The 16040-nt window shown below is 35.6% G+C and overlaps 1 protein-coding gene across 1 annotated transcript in view; it reads right to left on the reverse strand.

Annotated features, from left to right (window-relative positions):
- Positions 1–1810: 1810 nt before the first annotated feature.
- Positions 1811–16040, reverse strand: part of Fur1 (Furin 1) — a 710727-nt gene continuing 696497 nt past the window's right edge. Inside the window, exon 11 of the mRNA XM_067791546.1 lies at positions 1811–7132. Within this exon, the coding sequence (XP_067647647.1) occupies positions 6219–7132 (914 nt within the window). The 3' untranslated portion in view covers positions 1811–6218. The remainder of the gene's footprint in view (positions 7133–16040) is intronic.

Here is a 16040-nt window from a genome sequence, read left to right on the forward strand (position 1 = left end):
AGGCGGCACTGACAATTTCTAGCCCGGAGCTTCTTGAGCAATTGAATTGATCCTTTAAACAGAGTACGAGCTTCCCTCTTACTCTGTTTTTATAGGCGGCACTGATAATTTCTAGCCCGGAGCATCTTCATCCTTAGTTACTTACTCAGTGGCGCTTTTCGTTTTTTTAAATTTACATGTTCCCATTACAAATTTCTACTTTCTCATTTTGATTTAACTTTTCTCACTTTGAATTTACATATGTAAATTTGAGTTTACATATTCTCATTTAAAATTACGCTTTCTCACTATAGTTTTATATATTCTCATTTTGAACTTGAAGAGTTGTAGATGCAGGACTTTAATTCTCATTAAATGCGTAGTACAAATCAGTAATGTTATAAAAAATAATGTATGTTATAAAATGAGTCGATTTATAAAATAAGTTCCATCAATTACTTTCATCTATGTTAGCAGGCTTTAATAAGCGGTGTTATTGCTACGTGGACTGACAATATTTCCAGCCAAGAAGATAGTTCGCTTGAAATACTTCGTCGTCGTCGTCAAAGTTCATTGTTCGAGATAAGCCATACAGTAGTTTTTCTACCATGATAAGTGACCACTGTGGTACATATTGTGGTAACGTGCTGCCCAACCACACCGAAGTTCCTGGCTCTAAGCCCTGGCAAAAGAACATCACCACCACACGTATTCCTCGAACCAAGAAAGACAAAAAATATATAAATTTATTTGAAGTCTCATACAAATTTTTCGTGAAATCGGTGTTTGAAACGTCAGCCAATTGTCATTTATCACATCTCGGTCTATTTCGAGAGTATTTTTCATCGTAGAAAGATGGGATATGGCACGTTGGAAAAGTAGGATCTTTCTTTTATTTCTGAAGCTAAAGATATTTGCGATGACCACAAAAAAGCCTAAAAAATGTAAATTTTGACATTTTTTCAACATTCTTACCAAAACTTTGATTCTTCTCGAATTTTTTATATGACTATAGATATTTTTTCTCTTTAATCCGAAAGCTCAGAAAATTTTACCATGGGACACCAAATTGAGACATACCATTCAAACATTTCAATATCTAGTAGGCAATCAAATTAACAAAGATTCAAAAATGAACACATGAACTTAATTTTCTTTACGAATAACAGTTTAATAAACGTTCGATTTTAATAAGATATTCGAATAATCGTTGAGTTGCAATCATTCGAATAATCTAAACAAATTAACTATTCGAATGGTGAAATTGCATTAAAAAAAATCCAGCAAAAATCTAACATCGAATAATCGAATACTAGATTCTGATTCTTCATACGACTAGTGTTTTTGTTGTTGTAGCGATAAAGATACTGCCCGAAGGTTTTGGGGAGTGTTATAAATGCTGATGGTCCTTTGCTGGTTATATATCCGGCACGTTCCAGTAACAAGCACTATTAAGGTTCAAGCGCGATCATCTCGGAATCGATTTAATATCAACACATTGAACTTTCTAGGCCATCCGGTCCCACAACACTTAATTACATAACGAAATTGGAATCGACAGAGCCTCGCCTGCTAAAGAAAAAGGATCCATAACGGGTAGGTGAGGTTGACAAATGGTCTAGATAAACTATAAATTGCGCTGGCAACCATTTGAATCCGATATCTTCATTCTTTATATGGCTGTCAATGTTCTCTTAGGGCTGCCTCATCCTCGTACACTACCGAGGTAATTTTTTAAACTGACTTACCAAATTTGTGCCTGTGAAAATCCTACAAAAATATACATAAGTAGTAAGTTGAAACAACTCCTCAATAACAACTTCTTAGTAGGTACATATATAAAATTACTAATATTTATTTATTTTCCATCATAAAAATAAAGTTATTACATAGTTCGCACGAATGTATAACAGATATGTACGTATATAGTATGTATTCATGTTTTATGAAAATTTAAAAAAGTTTGTTCATTACATAATTTCAATAATAATGTTAAAAAGCGTATTTCATAGTGTACATACAGTCTATATAAGAATAAATTAAAAAGATAGGATATGGTTAATAAATTTTACATAGCACAACAAATAGCTCTCTATATATTCAACCCTTTCATTATAAAATTCACATAAATTGTTCATAACATTGCATAAATATGTGTATATGTTTTGTATACATTGTGGCGAATGTTGACATCACTATGCTGTTAGTAAATAATCACAACAACAAAAACAGCAAGCAGCCACACGTATGTACAAGGCAACGAAGAATATTTCCCACACATAACCAGCAGCTCGAAGTTAAGAGACATCTCACATACACACATGTAGTCATCAGCTAAGAGCAGAAGTTGTTACTCCCACATACACACGCATATAGCTAAATAACCAAGTATGCGATACAACTGTTCCATGTTCGTGAAAAGTCTAGACCTTAGGAGAAATATGCGAGGAACAGAGAGTATAAAAATAGCGCAAGCTGAGGAATAACTAACCAGTTTGATTTAGAGACACCATTAGTTCTGAAATGAAGTATAACTGTAAAGTACTACTCCCAAAGTAGTCTAATAAAAACCATTTTGCAATACTGAATATTGTAGTTATTTATGCGATAGTTCAGCGATTCGAACATTAGCAGACGGTGTATAATTATCAGGAATTCCCCAAAATTCGTTACAATATCTATTTGTGTCTTCTGTACTATATATTGGCCGTGTTTTTTTTTTCTACATGTATATACAACTGCATTCGTGTAGAAAAAAAAACGTTTATCTTAATTAGATAATAGGGGGGGGGGGGGTGGGGGGGGGGCTCATTTAAACTTATAACTGCCTTATAAAGTGTGTAAACGTATAAATTTATCTAGTGCGTAAACGAACTGTCATTTTGTGTGAAAAATCATTTACATAATTTGTATAAATTTACGCGCACATTTCACGGTGTAAACGCGGTAAACTCAAAGGAATGCAACCTTGTAAACATAATTGCCGTCCTTTTCATCAGAAATCTCGGATATCAGCAAGTCATTTACAAGAATTTCTTAGTAAAGATGTTATAGTTTTGATTTTTCACTTAATCTCAGCATTTTTTAATTTGTATAACAATCAAACATTTTTTGGCAAGAAGAAGAATATTACTAAGTGCGTTCATATAACAGCGTGTGTAAATGGATATAATTTTACACCTTATAAATTTATATGCTATATGAGTCCCCCTAAGGTAGTAGGAGACCCATTTAGCGGCAATTATTGAAAACTCCCGGCAGTGGTAACTAACTCGCTACAAAACAGGGCATTGTTTACTATATAGTTTGGCAGCTTAAATAGAGGTTATGTTGCGAATAGAGTGGAAGGCAGTGGACTAGGCAGTCGAATGTCATATAATGAAAGAATGGCGTTCGGAGTTTTTTTAAAGTTAAAAAAAAAATGATAAAAGCTTTAATATAAATAAAACTATTGTTTTAATAACAACAAAAACGCCTTATATATTCTATATACATAAATTCGTAAGGATTATCTCACTTTAAAATTTGAGTTAAATAATCTAAAGTTTTTTTTTTGAAACTGAGTCGAGAACTGTGCGTGTGAATGTGCGAATTTTCACCGATCAGCTGTTAGTTGCGCTACTTGGTAAGATTTACAATGAAACGGGGTTTTCTGAATAGGCGACACACACCTCTGTTGGTAAAAGTGTTTAACCTACAGCAGCATCGGTTGCGATGAATTGTGGACTGACACACTAGTTCAAAGAAATGCAGAATAGTGTAGAGATAAAATAGAGACATTTCAGTTACAACTGAGCATAATGCATACAGAAATTTAGCAGTACTAATTTTCTGCGCAACAATTTCATAAGTTACACACTTAGCAGTCCATATAAAGTTTAAGTGCATATGTATATACATGTAAAAAATACAGCTATTAATTATTATATTATAAACCACTTTTATCTGGACCCCAAAGCTTGAGAATTGGTTATGCGGTTAAAGATATAGAGATATCGACTCAAATTTGGACAAAGATAACCTTTAAATTTGCCTATCAAACTAACGGTAGTGACATAGATCTCAAATGGAACTATTTTTATATTTCAATATCTAACATGGTTTTGCAGATATTGTCCTAAATGGGAACCTGGTTAGATCAAATAGGTTTATTACAATGCATCGTCAAACGATATTTATTTAACCCATTTAGTTAAATATTAAAGTTGTTTGTTATACCAGTGGCGGATCTGCGAGTGCGGAACATAGCCCAAAGTAAAATTTTTTGGAAAGAGTAGTTCTCCGTTGGTATTATGGGATGAACTTATTGTCACGGGTTTTCTAAGGTTTGGCGCCTAGTGAAAATCTAGTGGATGGTAGATTTGCTGAACATCGAGCGCACTGCTAAGTTCCAATCAGTCTGTCCGTGAAAGATATTGTCACGAATATTAGCAACACTAAGTGATACTCACATCACTAGGCTGATGCTAAGTAAATGAAGTCACAACAACAATAAAGCAGACAGTCACTTGTATCTACATAAACGAATCAATCATTATGTCTACACATATGTACTTACACGCAGCGGAGAAGCAACGCACAAACACACGCGCATGAGCTGTGAGAAGCTATACAAATTTTGCATCTGTAGTTATAACTGAGAAACTTATAGCAGATAACCAACTAGTAGATTCTAGAACAGAACCGCCTAGAAATGTCAACGAGGAAACCAAACACTATAAAAGGCAGCAACAGTAGAGGTGCGAGAATCAGTTGGATTTAAGACGCTATCTAGCGAGCAATAGCAGTATTATTTTGAAAATCAGTTTCATTTAAGCAAGCTATTGGTTGTGAAGTATCAGTGTTATTGTGAAGTACTTTAATAAAGGCCATTTTGCATTATTAAATATTGGAGTTATTTATTCAACAGTTTAGTGATTCGAACTTAGCAGAAGGTTGCAAATAAGAGGATTTGCAGTAAATTCGTTACAATATTTTTTATCTTCCACACAATATGATCAACAGGACTTTAAAAGCAATACCAGGAAAGCTGATTCCGCAACAGTTGAGGCAATTTTCAGGATTGTGCAAAAATCATTTATATTCAAATCGTGGGGCCTGCACACGCCGGACATTATTTTGCATGCGCTTTACCAGCTCCGCGCTGTATTAGATTTATAATCTGCTTTAATTTTATAATCTGAATATTATATTCGTATCTCGTCGTATTCAATGGCGTGGATGGGGGGGGGGGGTCGGGTCGGAACCCCCTTTTATTGTCTTCGTTTGTTGTATTGAGTTGGTTACCTAATTACTACCTCCGTTAAAGGGAGCTGAGAAGTGTTCCCTCCATAATTCGTTACCGAATCCTTTGGTAGTTTTCAAGCGCTATTCCTGCTTACTAGTGGCTTAATTCTTTCTTCTTCTTCTTGTAATAGTACTACGCCATATCAAATACGTGCGATCATTCACAAGTTGACATCAATATCCTCTAACATTGTCCAAAGGCAACCAGCAGTTTCAATAGGGTTGGACCAAAGAGACATGGGTGATAGAGGCGTTGGTTTCACATTGAAATTGAAGAGATGGTTGGTGTCATGTGAAGATACATTACATAAGAATCAGATGTCTGTTTTTATAATGTCTCCCTTTTTTCTTTACCTCATGGTTGAAGGCTTTCAGGTAAGTTTTAATCGTGCAAGCGGAACTTTGCGACTGTAGGACCGAGTATTTCTTCTTTATCCACCCTGGCGTTGAAGACGACAAGCACAAAGTTTATGTCATGATACGGCTGCGACTTGGTTGTGTCTTCCGTCGATGCATGGGGGCAAATTAATGAGATCCTGAGATTGACTTTATACTAATTAGGGCGAGACTTTCATACGAATGGAACGAATAGTACTTAGAAACGAAGCTTCTTTGCCGCCTCCAACCCATCACCGAAATATAAAAATGAAGATTTCCTCAGCAAAGTTACTCCATTTCTACCTACCAATTAGAGTTAAGAGGGCGTACACATCTCATTTAAACATAAACATCCACGTCGCATACGCACCAGAAAGGTATTGAAAAAGAGGACCGTGTCATCATAACTATCTTTTATCTATTAAACTGTTTTTTTTTTTAAGATTAATGGAAGGCATTAGGAAAAGAGGGCTTACCACCTCCTTTATAAATTAGAAACGTCATAACGCTTATCTCCGGCACTATTTATGCTCAACTAATATTATTTAGTATATAGGTAGGTATAAACAGCTGCACTACTTCCTCCCTCTATAAAGTGAATCGAAAAGTTCGTCCTCTGAATCACTTTCCTCCTCAACCACAGCTTCAATAATAGATGGCTCCAAAGGTATATTGATTGTTGCATCATTAGCATAAGAACGTGTAAACTCATCACGATAAGGGCGCATTGCAATACTAACACCATCTTCCACCTCCGCAACAGCTTGGTCATCTACATCATCATCATCATAATCATTGTCATCGGTGAGCAACGCTACACGATCATAATTAACATCCGCTAATCCCACACTGCTACCACCACTGACGGCAGCACCATCACGCTTCCAAAACGCTACACGCATACTATTGTGGCGTGCTAACGAAACAAGCGCTATTGCAACGATGACTAGCAGTGCTGGCACCATTATCACGCTAAGATATGTGACGCTTGTCGCATGCATACCTCGATTATGCTCCACACTCTCAATTGTTTGGACAACGGCATTGTAGAAGCCATCACGACTATTACCTGAACTACGCTCGGCAAAGATGTAACAAAATGTTTCATTTGTTTGTGGTATTTTACGTAATTGACTGCCTGGCGGACAAGTGCTACATTGCGAGTTAAGCGCTCCATAACAGCGTTGACAACTTATGTCACATTTTTCACAGCGACGTAATCGTAAAGGTTTTTGGGGTTCGCTTGTGTCAGCATATAAACGTACACCTGCCGATTTGCGACGTCTACGATCAATTGATTGTAATTCATCATCATCATCGGTTAAGCTGCTGCTCTTAGAGATGGTATTGTCATTGAGGTTGGCTGATTCGACGTTTGGTGGCGTTTGCGGCTCTTCATCTTTGTGCTCGTCATTGGTGATAGAGTATGTGTGCATGGGACATTGTTCGTAACAATGACCGTTGTAGAAATATGTGGGCATGGCACAATCTGCGAAAATATAAAAAGAGATAAGTAGAGAGCGGGAGAGAAAATATGGGATACATCTAATTTTAAATACTGATTTAAAAGAAGTTAGAGGTTAGTTTTTCGTATAACAAAGTCCAAACCATATTAAACTACAACATATGCTTACTAGGCCAGCGGGTGTTCAAGCAGAGTCTAAAAACTACAAGCACAAACTGTATAAATAAGACAACTAACTACTTTCTCGATGACCGCCAAATTATTTGTTAAAAATTATAAATCATCATGATTGGCCCAGTATTGGGAGAATGACGCTAAATAAGTATTGTGGCGAATTTTAGCATCACTATGCTGTTAGTAAATAAAGGCACAACAACAATAAAGCAAGCTGCCACTCTTGTGTACATAAACAAATCAATCATCATTTACATCCATGCGTACAAGGCAACGAATAGATACTCACAAGCACATGTAATCATCAGCCTTACTCACACATACACCTGCATATAGCTATAAGATAAACATAAACTACAAATATACATGTATATAGAAATTACCAAGTAGGAGATACAACTATTCTAGAAGGCGAAACGTCTAGACCTTAGTAGAAATATGCGGACGAGGCAACGGAGAGTATAAAAGCAGCGCAAGCTGAGGCATGACTAATCAGTTTGATTTAAACACGCTATCAGTTGCGAAGTGCACTATAATGTGAAGTATAGTTGTACTACTCCCAAAGTAGTCTGATAAAGACCATTTTAAAATACAGAATATTGGAGTGATTTATTTAACAGTTTAGCGATTCGAACGTTAGCAGAAAGTTTCAAATAAGCAGAATTTCCCTAAATTCGTTACAGTATGTGTTTTCATCGCGAAATGGGTTGACGATTTTAATAATGAGAAAAATAGGATGCCACATCAGCTATAAAAGGATCTCGTTCAGTCAATCCCAGCACGTCACTGCAAGACATGGAATGGTCTAATCTACCAGCTAGTATCAAAAGGTGGACTGCAAATTCTTTGAGTGGCGGCAGGCATAGGTTTGCTTCAGCAGGGTAACATCCGCCGCCGATGTCCTATTCCCATTTTTGTTTAAGTTTAACATATCTATGCTCCTTCTCCACCTGAAAAAGCTGTAACAATATCCCAAGAAAAAGAAACGCTCATAGCTACCTAGAAAGCAATTGGCCAGCCGTTTGTGTGCAACGCGTCTCCTATATGGTCGCCAAGCTTAAAATTAACACAATGGAGAAAGCTGCAGGCGTATGCAAACACCATGCTCAGAACTGTTATGTTGCCAGAACATCATCTACACACAAAGAGGGGAACGAAATGCTGAATAAACAGTTTCTCTTATATACTTAGGCACATTGGCATCCTAACAGACATCTGCTTGAAGTGGCCGCGCTTCCAAGGGACATAAGAAGTCGTCTCCGCAAGCACTATGAAGAAATCCGGCACACAAGAAATCAGCCGCTTGAGGCAGATGAGCGTACACATGCACTCAACCTCATGAGTCGGCATAGTCCTTTGCCGATAAAGTTATTAGGTTTCGACTAAAAAAAACTTTAGAGTCGAAATTGTCCGAAACATCTAAAGTGGGGGACCGGATAACTTGTTCACGGATGGGTCGAAGTTGGATGGAAAGGTTGGTGGGATGGTCTTTTGTCAAGAGCTAAATGTAAGCCGCAAGTTTAAGTTGGCTGATCACTGCAGTGTCTTCCAAGCGGAAGTTGCTGCGATTAATGATGCAGTGGATAAAATGATATTGAGGGCTACACCGGCTAGGGAATTTAACATCTCATCTAATAGCCAAACGGCTTTCAATCAATGCATTGAGTTCAACTACAGTTCAATCGAAGATGGTCTGGGAGTTCCTAACCTCGTTTGCGATTGCATTGATCTATTTTATAATTAAGATTATCTGGGTCCCGGGCCATAGTCATATCCCGGGCAACTGTCAAGCGGATCTCCTAGCTCGTATAGGTAAAACTGAACCGGATGAAGATGACTTTAGGGATCTCGGGACACCGCTGGTCACCTGTGGGTTGCTCCTCCATAGTTGTGACTCGAGTCAGCTCAGCAAACGTTGGGCGGACACGACCTCTTGCAGGGTAGCAAGATCTTTCTGGCCGGAAGTGGATGGCAGGAGGTCTGCCGAAATAATTGGTTTCACTACGGCTAACCTATCAATGGTCATTGATGTTTTGACAGGGCACTGCCCCATGGGAATCCATGCGGTACGTCTTAATTACTGGAAACCCCATCCTGCTTTAACTGTATGGATGATGATGAGGTGGACTCATCAAATCACTTTATGGTTGATTGCCCAGCTTTTGCCATAACTAAGCGAGAGTACTTCGGTCGTGACTCACTCGGATCTCCGGAGATTTTATCCAAGGTATCGGTATCATTTGGAACTTTTTCTGGCTACGCAACGATTCGCTAAGTAGCTATAGCTACGTCACCGTTATTTTATTGTTGTGGTATAACAACGGACCTTCATGCTGGCCAAGTGAGCTTCCCCTACCAGTACAGCTACCACCTAACCTAACCTTATCCGAAACGAAGTTATGTGCTCTACCTACTGAGCTATGAAATCTGTAAAAAAAACATATTAAAACACTTGTATTATAAGAAATTTTTTTAAAAAGAAGCTATGACTTGCAGCACTTTTCGCAATTTTTATATTTTTTTAGTTTTTATTAATTTTAGATTTTTGCATCTTGGGTTTTTTTTTAACAAGAAATATAAAAAAGTTCTGAAATTAAATTTTTTTTAACTTGGTGGTTTTGGATTCTTTGAATTCGAGCTCAAGGCCTATAACATAAATTTTTTTGATAATTATTGTTTTTTTAATTTTTCTATAGTAGCAAAATTATTTTTTTAATTGGAATAGGAGAAAGAAATTTTCAAACGAAACTTGTGGGTTTTGTTTTGAAACAATTTTGAAATTTAAGACTAATTGTGTAGTTAATAAAATTTGAAAACAGAGTAGTAAATTAAGAGGTTTAAAATATAGGTGAAAATGGTCTAAAATATAGATTCAATTTTCTAACTGCGTAAGGATTATTTGACTTCATGGTAAATACATCAACATATTCTACCGGAAGTCCTGCGCTAGAAGTATTCGTTAGGATAATTTGTTCGGCTATACAACAGTGCGGCCGCCGTGGTGTGGTGGTAGCGTGCTCCGTCTACCACACCGAAGATCCAGGGTTCACGCACCAGGCAAAGCAAGATCAGAATTTTAGAAACATGTTTTTTCAATTAGAAGAAAGTTGTTCTAAGCGGGGTCGCCGCTCGGCAGTGCTTTGGCAAACGCTCAGAGCGTATTTCTGCCATGAAATGCTTCTCAACGAAAACTCAGATGCATTCCAGATGGCGTAGGTGCCGTCCAGCAAATTTGTAGGAAAAATCAAAAGAAGCACACGCAAATTGGAAGAGAAGCTCAGCGTTAAATCTCTTCGGAGGTTATGGCGCCTTATATTTATTATACAACAGAAAAGAAAGTTTCTGTCGTGCAGAGCCGCTCCAGACAGATATATTATCTAGATAAGTCAAGGCTGCGGGTAAATTTGGCGCAGCGTATTCGAATTTTCTGATGGTTGGACTTTTTTTGGTTTATACATTTTTAGTTGGCATAAATAAATAAAATATACCGTTCTGAAATCTTTTCGAAATTCGAAAATTTTTACATATCCGAAAGACTATATAATAATGAATAATTGTTATTTCAGAAACATGTCCGTGTGAAGTTTCCGAATTTTGCTCTGATACAAGCAGGGAAAAGCTGTTTTTTGGTACACTCTAACGTATTTAAAGAGATAAATAGCTAGTTTGCTTAATATATTTATTAAAAAATATGTGGCATGTATGCATTTATATAAATCTAAGTGCAACAATTGTACAAACTGCAGTTACAAACAAGATTTAAGTAATAATAAATCAATCATTTTAAGATTTAATAGATTATGCACAAAATAACAAATTCATTAATTATTTAGTGAAGAACAAAAAAAGCTACATATATATATCATTAATAACTAGAATTAATAAAAACAAAATTTGTATCAAAGTAATAAAACAAACTTACAATTACATACAACAACAATAAAGCAATATACTATGTACCATAAAATTTTTCAACAATATATATTACATGCTGTCAAGGAAATTATAATTTTACAATTCATTAAGCGATGCGAATAATAGAAGTTTAAAAGCATAAACCTGTCGAAAAAAACCAAAAACCACATAAAAAACCACGAATATAAAAAAGGTGAAAACCGTTTCAGATATAGCCCAAAAAATTATGAATTGAAAATTAGTTTAACGATAAGCATTAAATTTTATTATGATTATATTCATAAATGCTCGACCGAATATTTTCGTTCAACTTGCGTATATGATATCGAATATATTGCACAAAAAAAAAAATGCATGAGTGTATCGTAGATCTGATTATAATGTGAGCGCCTACGTCCCTGATGAGTTAATTTAGGAAACTAAAGTTAAAACTCCAATAACGATTTGATACAAATATTTCTATTTCTAACTTAGCGAAGAGTTTTAAATCTGCTACAACCGCCCCATCTAACGTCATAACGACTACCCTGCAAAAATTTTTGGATCATGTGGTCCACTGGAGTACTTACCATTGTACTCCACTGTCATGCAGCAATGGACCAACTCATGTTTCTACACGAACATATTGTAAGCCGATCATTGCTCGTTTTTAACGATTGTAATCACTAAACGATGTTTATTTGACTGTGGGTACTCCATGGATTACTCTGATGTAATGCGGAGCTGGAGTATATGGTCCAGTCCTAGGACATCGCAATGTTAATTGCACCATATTTTTTGTATGAATTGCGGTTAATTTTGGAGCACTCGGTTGGTCCATAGCGAGTACTCTATACATGCATGCATGGAGTACTCGCGATTTTTGCAGGGTATATTGAATTTGCAGCTGCTAACAGAAAAATAGCAGTGGCGATTTTTATCACATTTCGCTGTCAATTCCTTTTTTATTTGCGATTAAAAAAAAAAAATTCAGAAATTTTTTAAAATATGCGAGCCAATCTCTAAAACGTTTTCGCAAAAATTCGGAAGTTCGAAAAAATATTACCAAAATTTCGAGCTTTTTTTTGAGTTAACTGAACTTTTTTGAATAAGCAGTTTGTTGCAAAATACATTTTAGTAAAACAAAGTATAAATTACACTGGTCAACAGTGATTTTGGTGCAGCTCTACTTGTAACCAAATTTGGTAGTACTCGGTACCCTGATAAAAACTGTATACTTACTTTTTTAAAGCTACGTACAGAGTTTTCTAGATAGGGCCAAGAACCCCTTTTTAAGAGGTTAAGGCATGAAGGGCCCCATAACTTTGTTTCTGTTCATTCTATCAACACAGTTTTGATGTCGTTGAAAAGAGTACATTTCGCCGCTTCTACCAGTATACAAGTTGTTAATATATCTTCATAAACGTCAGAGAAATTGCCAAAATAATGTGAAAAATTAAATTTTTTGTTAAATTTTTTCATTTTTAATCACGGTTTTCTCGAATAATTTGTCAACCAGTGCATATGTAAATTATTTTAAAACAATCTCCTATTAATTCTGTTTTCAAAGACATTTAATTTTTTATATCCGCGTAGATCTTCCTGGGATTTTCTATTTTAGTACATTTCTACAGTGAAAAAAAAAATATATTTTATAAAAATTTTTTCCTTCCCCTTTATTTTTTAAATTTTCTGTAATTAGTACTTTCCGGAGCGCGGTTTCAAGTGTTAGTGCTTTTCTATAAATAAATAAAAAAATTTCAATATTTCATCACGAGGTAGTTGTGTCAATGACCCAAATGTGTTTTGCTACATTTGTGGGGAATACACAGTCCAAAAATTCAGGAAAAGTATAACAGATTTTATAAAAAGTGCTTATTTTAAATTGCAAGTTGTGGGTCAATGTTAAAAGAAGCCATATGAGATTCGGGGTGCCTAAGCAATGGAGAGAACAAACAAATCACTTCGATGACTATTACTTCTGCTGTGTCGATTTGCGTGGTGTTAATGTTAAAAAAATGATATATCCAAACGTTCAATCCGCTAAGAGACCTTTTCCACATACAGAGGAAGCACCTTTATTCTACCAGTGAGTCATCGAATAGTGAAGTGTTTAGCGATAGTGATATCGAAGAAATAGCGTCTACTGAGCCAACAATTTTTACCTAAGTAGAATGAAGCGATCTAATAAGGGATCTTGAATTATCTAAGGAATCTGCAGAAGTGTTGGCTTCTAGATTAAAAGAAAAAACTTGTTGGCTACAGGTACGAAAGTGACTCTCTACCGTACAAGAGAGCAAGACTTGCTGCCATTTTTTAATTCGGAAAATGATATAGTTTTTTGTTCAGATGTGCAAGGCCTCCTTCTCAAAATGGGTCTTTCAGAATACCACCCAAATGAATGGCGTCTCTTCATAGACAGCTTTAAACGAAGCCTTAAGTGTGTTCTTTTACACAATGGCAACCAATATGGTTCAATTCCCATTGCTCATTCAACTAAATTAAAGAAAGAATATCAAAATGTTGCACTTGTTTTAGACGAAATCAAGTATAACGAACACAATTTGAGTATTTGTGTAGATCTAAAGATGGTTAACTTTTTGTTAGGACAACAAAGTGGATACACCAAATACCCATGTTTTTATTGCCTGTGTGATAGTCGTGCCAAGCACCAACACTGGACAGAAAGGGACTGTCCTCTACGTGAGATGTTGGAAATGGGAAAGAAGAATGTGATAAACCCACCTTTAGTTACAAGAGATTCAATTATTTTGCACCCTTACACATTAAACTGGGTCTAATGAAACAATTTGTGAAGGCGTTAGATAAAAATGTTGTTGAAGTTACCAAGAACTTTCTGGGAAATCACAAGTCAAGTAACTACTCTGATATTGTTAACAACATGCTAGAGAATTACAAAAACTTAGGATGTAACATGTCCATCAAAGTCCATTATCTCCACAGCCACCTTGACCAGTTTCCGGAGAATCTTGGTTCCTATAGCGAAGAACAAGGCGAACGGTTTCACCGGGACCTAAAAACTATGGAAGAGAGGTACAAAGGCCGATGGGATCAGCATATGATGGCTGAATATACTGCTGGGGAATGCAACGTGATTGTCTTGCCATACCTCATTCACGAAAATAACGTAAACGAAAGTTTTTATGTAAATAAAAAGTTAATAATAGAATAAATAACAAAAAAACTTTTTTTTTTCACAGTAAAAATTTACTAAAATAGAATATATTAGGAAGATCTACGCGGATATAAAAAAGTTATATGCCTTTGAAAACAGAATTAATAGGGGATTGTTTTAAAATAATTTACATATGCACTGGTTGACAAATTATTCGAGAAAACCGTGATTAAAAATGAAAAAATTTAACAAAAAATTAAAATTTTCACATTATTTTGGCAATTTCTCTGACGTTTGTGAAGACATATTAACAACTTTTATACTGATAGAAGCGGCGAAATGTATGATAGAATAAACAGAAACAAAGTTATGGGGCCATACATGCCTTAACCTCTTAAAAAGGAGTTCTTGGCCCTACCTAGAAAACTGTATGTAGCATTAAAAAAGTTAGTATACAGTTTTTATCAGGGTACCGAGTACTACCAAATTTGGTTACAAGTAGAGCTGCACCAAACCAAAACTCTTATTGTGTTGACCTGTGTTATAGGTCATTCAAAATTCGCATTGATTTTTGGTACCTTTTTTTTCAAAGGGTGCTTTATATCTTTCTATGACATAAAGAAAGTCGAAATACCCTTCGGAAAAATCAATGCGAATTCTGAGAGACCTGCACAGTCAAAAAATTCAGTAAAAAATCGACATTTTCCTAACATTTTTTCGAATTTTTTTCGAGATTGGTTCGCATAATTTTCGCTACAAAAATGTTCAAATATAGAAATTAAAAAAAAAAAAACTGGAATTTTTATATTGAAGTGGAAATCACATTATATATACAAAATTATATGTACACTGAAACTTTTTAAATTAAAAAAAAAAATTATTTTAAACGTTAAAAGAATTTTGATGTTCGCATTTATGAATAAATTTTGAATGAAAATTTTTCTCAGCTCTACAACATTTTTGTTGTCGATTTGTTAGCGTGAATTTGAATATCATACCGAAGTGCATTGGCTACATATGGAAGTGCTTTTTCTTTGCACTTTCGTATGAAATTCAGGCACTTTCACATGAATCGAATTTATATGGGAGTGCTATGAAACATTTTTTATATTCAAAGTGTGAATTTGTATCTGTGCGTATACTTCAGGGCAAAACAAAAACAAAAGTGCTATAAGTGTATAGGGGTTGAGTAGGAATATAGGAAACATGGAGTATAATATATTTGAGACCTTAATACCAAAATTCAGATTAAAAGTTGTGCTTGATTTAAGATTCATCCGTTTCCAAATAAAGATTGTTTCCTTCTTACTTTGATTTGTTGAATTGGAGCGTGACTTCCAGACTTTATATATTTTTATACTCAGTTGAGCAGAGCTCACAGAGTATATTAAGTTTGATTGGATAACGGTTGGTTGTACATATATAAAGGAATCGAGATGGATATAGACTTCCATATATCAAAATAATCAGGATCGAAAAAAAATTTGATTGAGCCATGTCCGTCCGTCCGTCCGTCCGTCCGTCCGTCCGTTAACACGATAACTTGAGTAAATTTTGAGGTATCTTGATGAAATTTGGTATGTAGGTTCCTGAGCACTCATCTCAGATCGCTATTTAAAATGAACGATATCGGACTATAACCACGCCCACTTTTTCGATATCGAAAATTTCGAAAAATCGAAAAAATGCGATAATTCATTGCCAAAGGCGGCTAAAGCGATGAAACTT

The sequence above is a fragment of the Eurosta solidaginis genome, chromosome 1 (assembly GCF_040869045.1).
Source record: "Eurosta solidaginis isolate ZX-2024a chromosome 1, ASM4086904v1, whole genome shotgun sequence".
NCBI classification, from domain to species: Eukaryota; Metazoa; Arthropoda; class Insecta; order Diptera; family Tephritidae; genus Eurosta; species Eurosta solidaginis.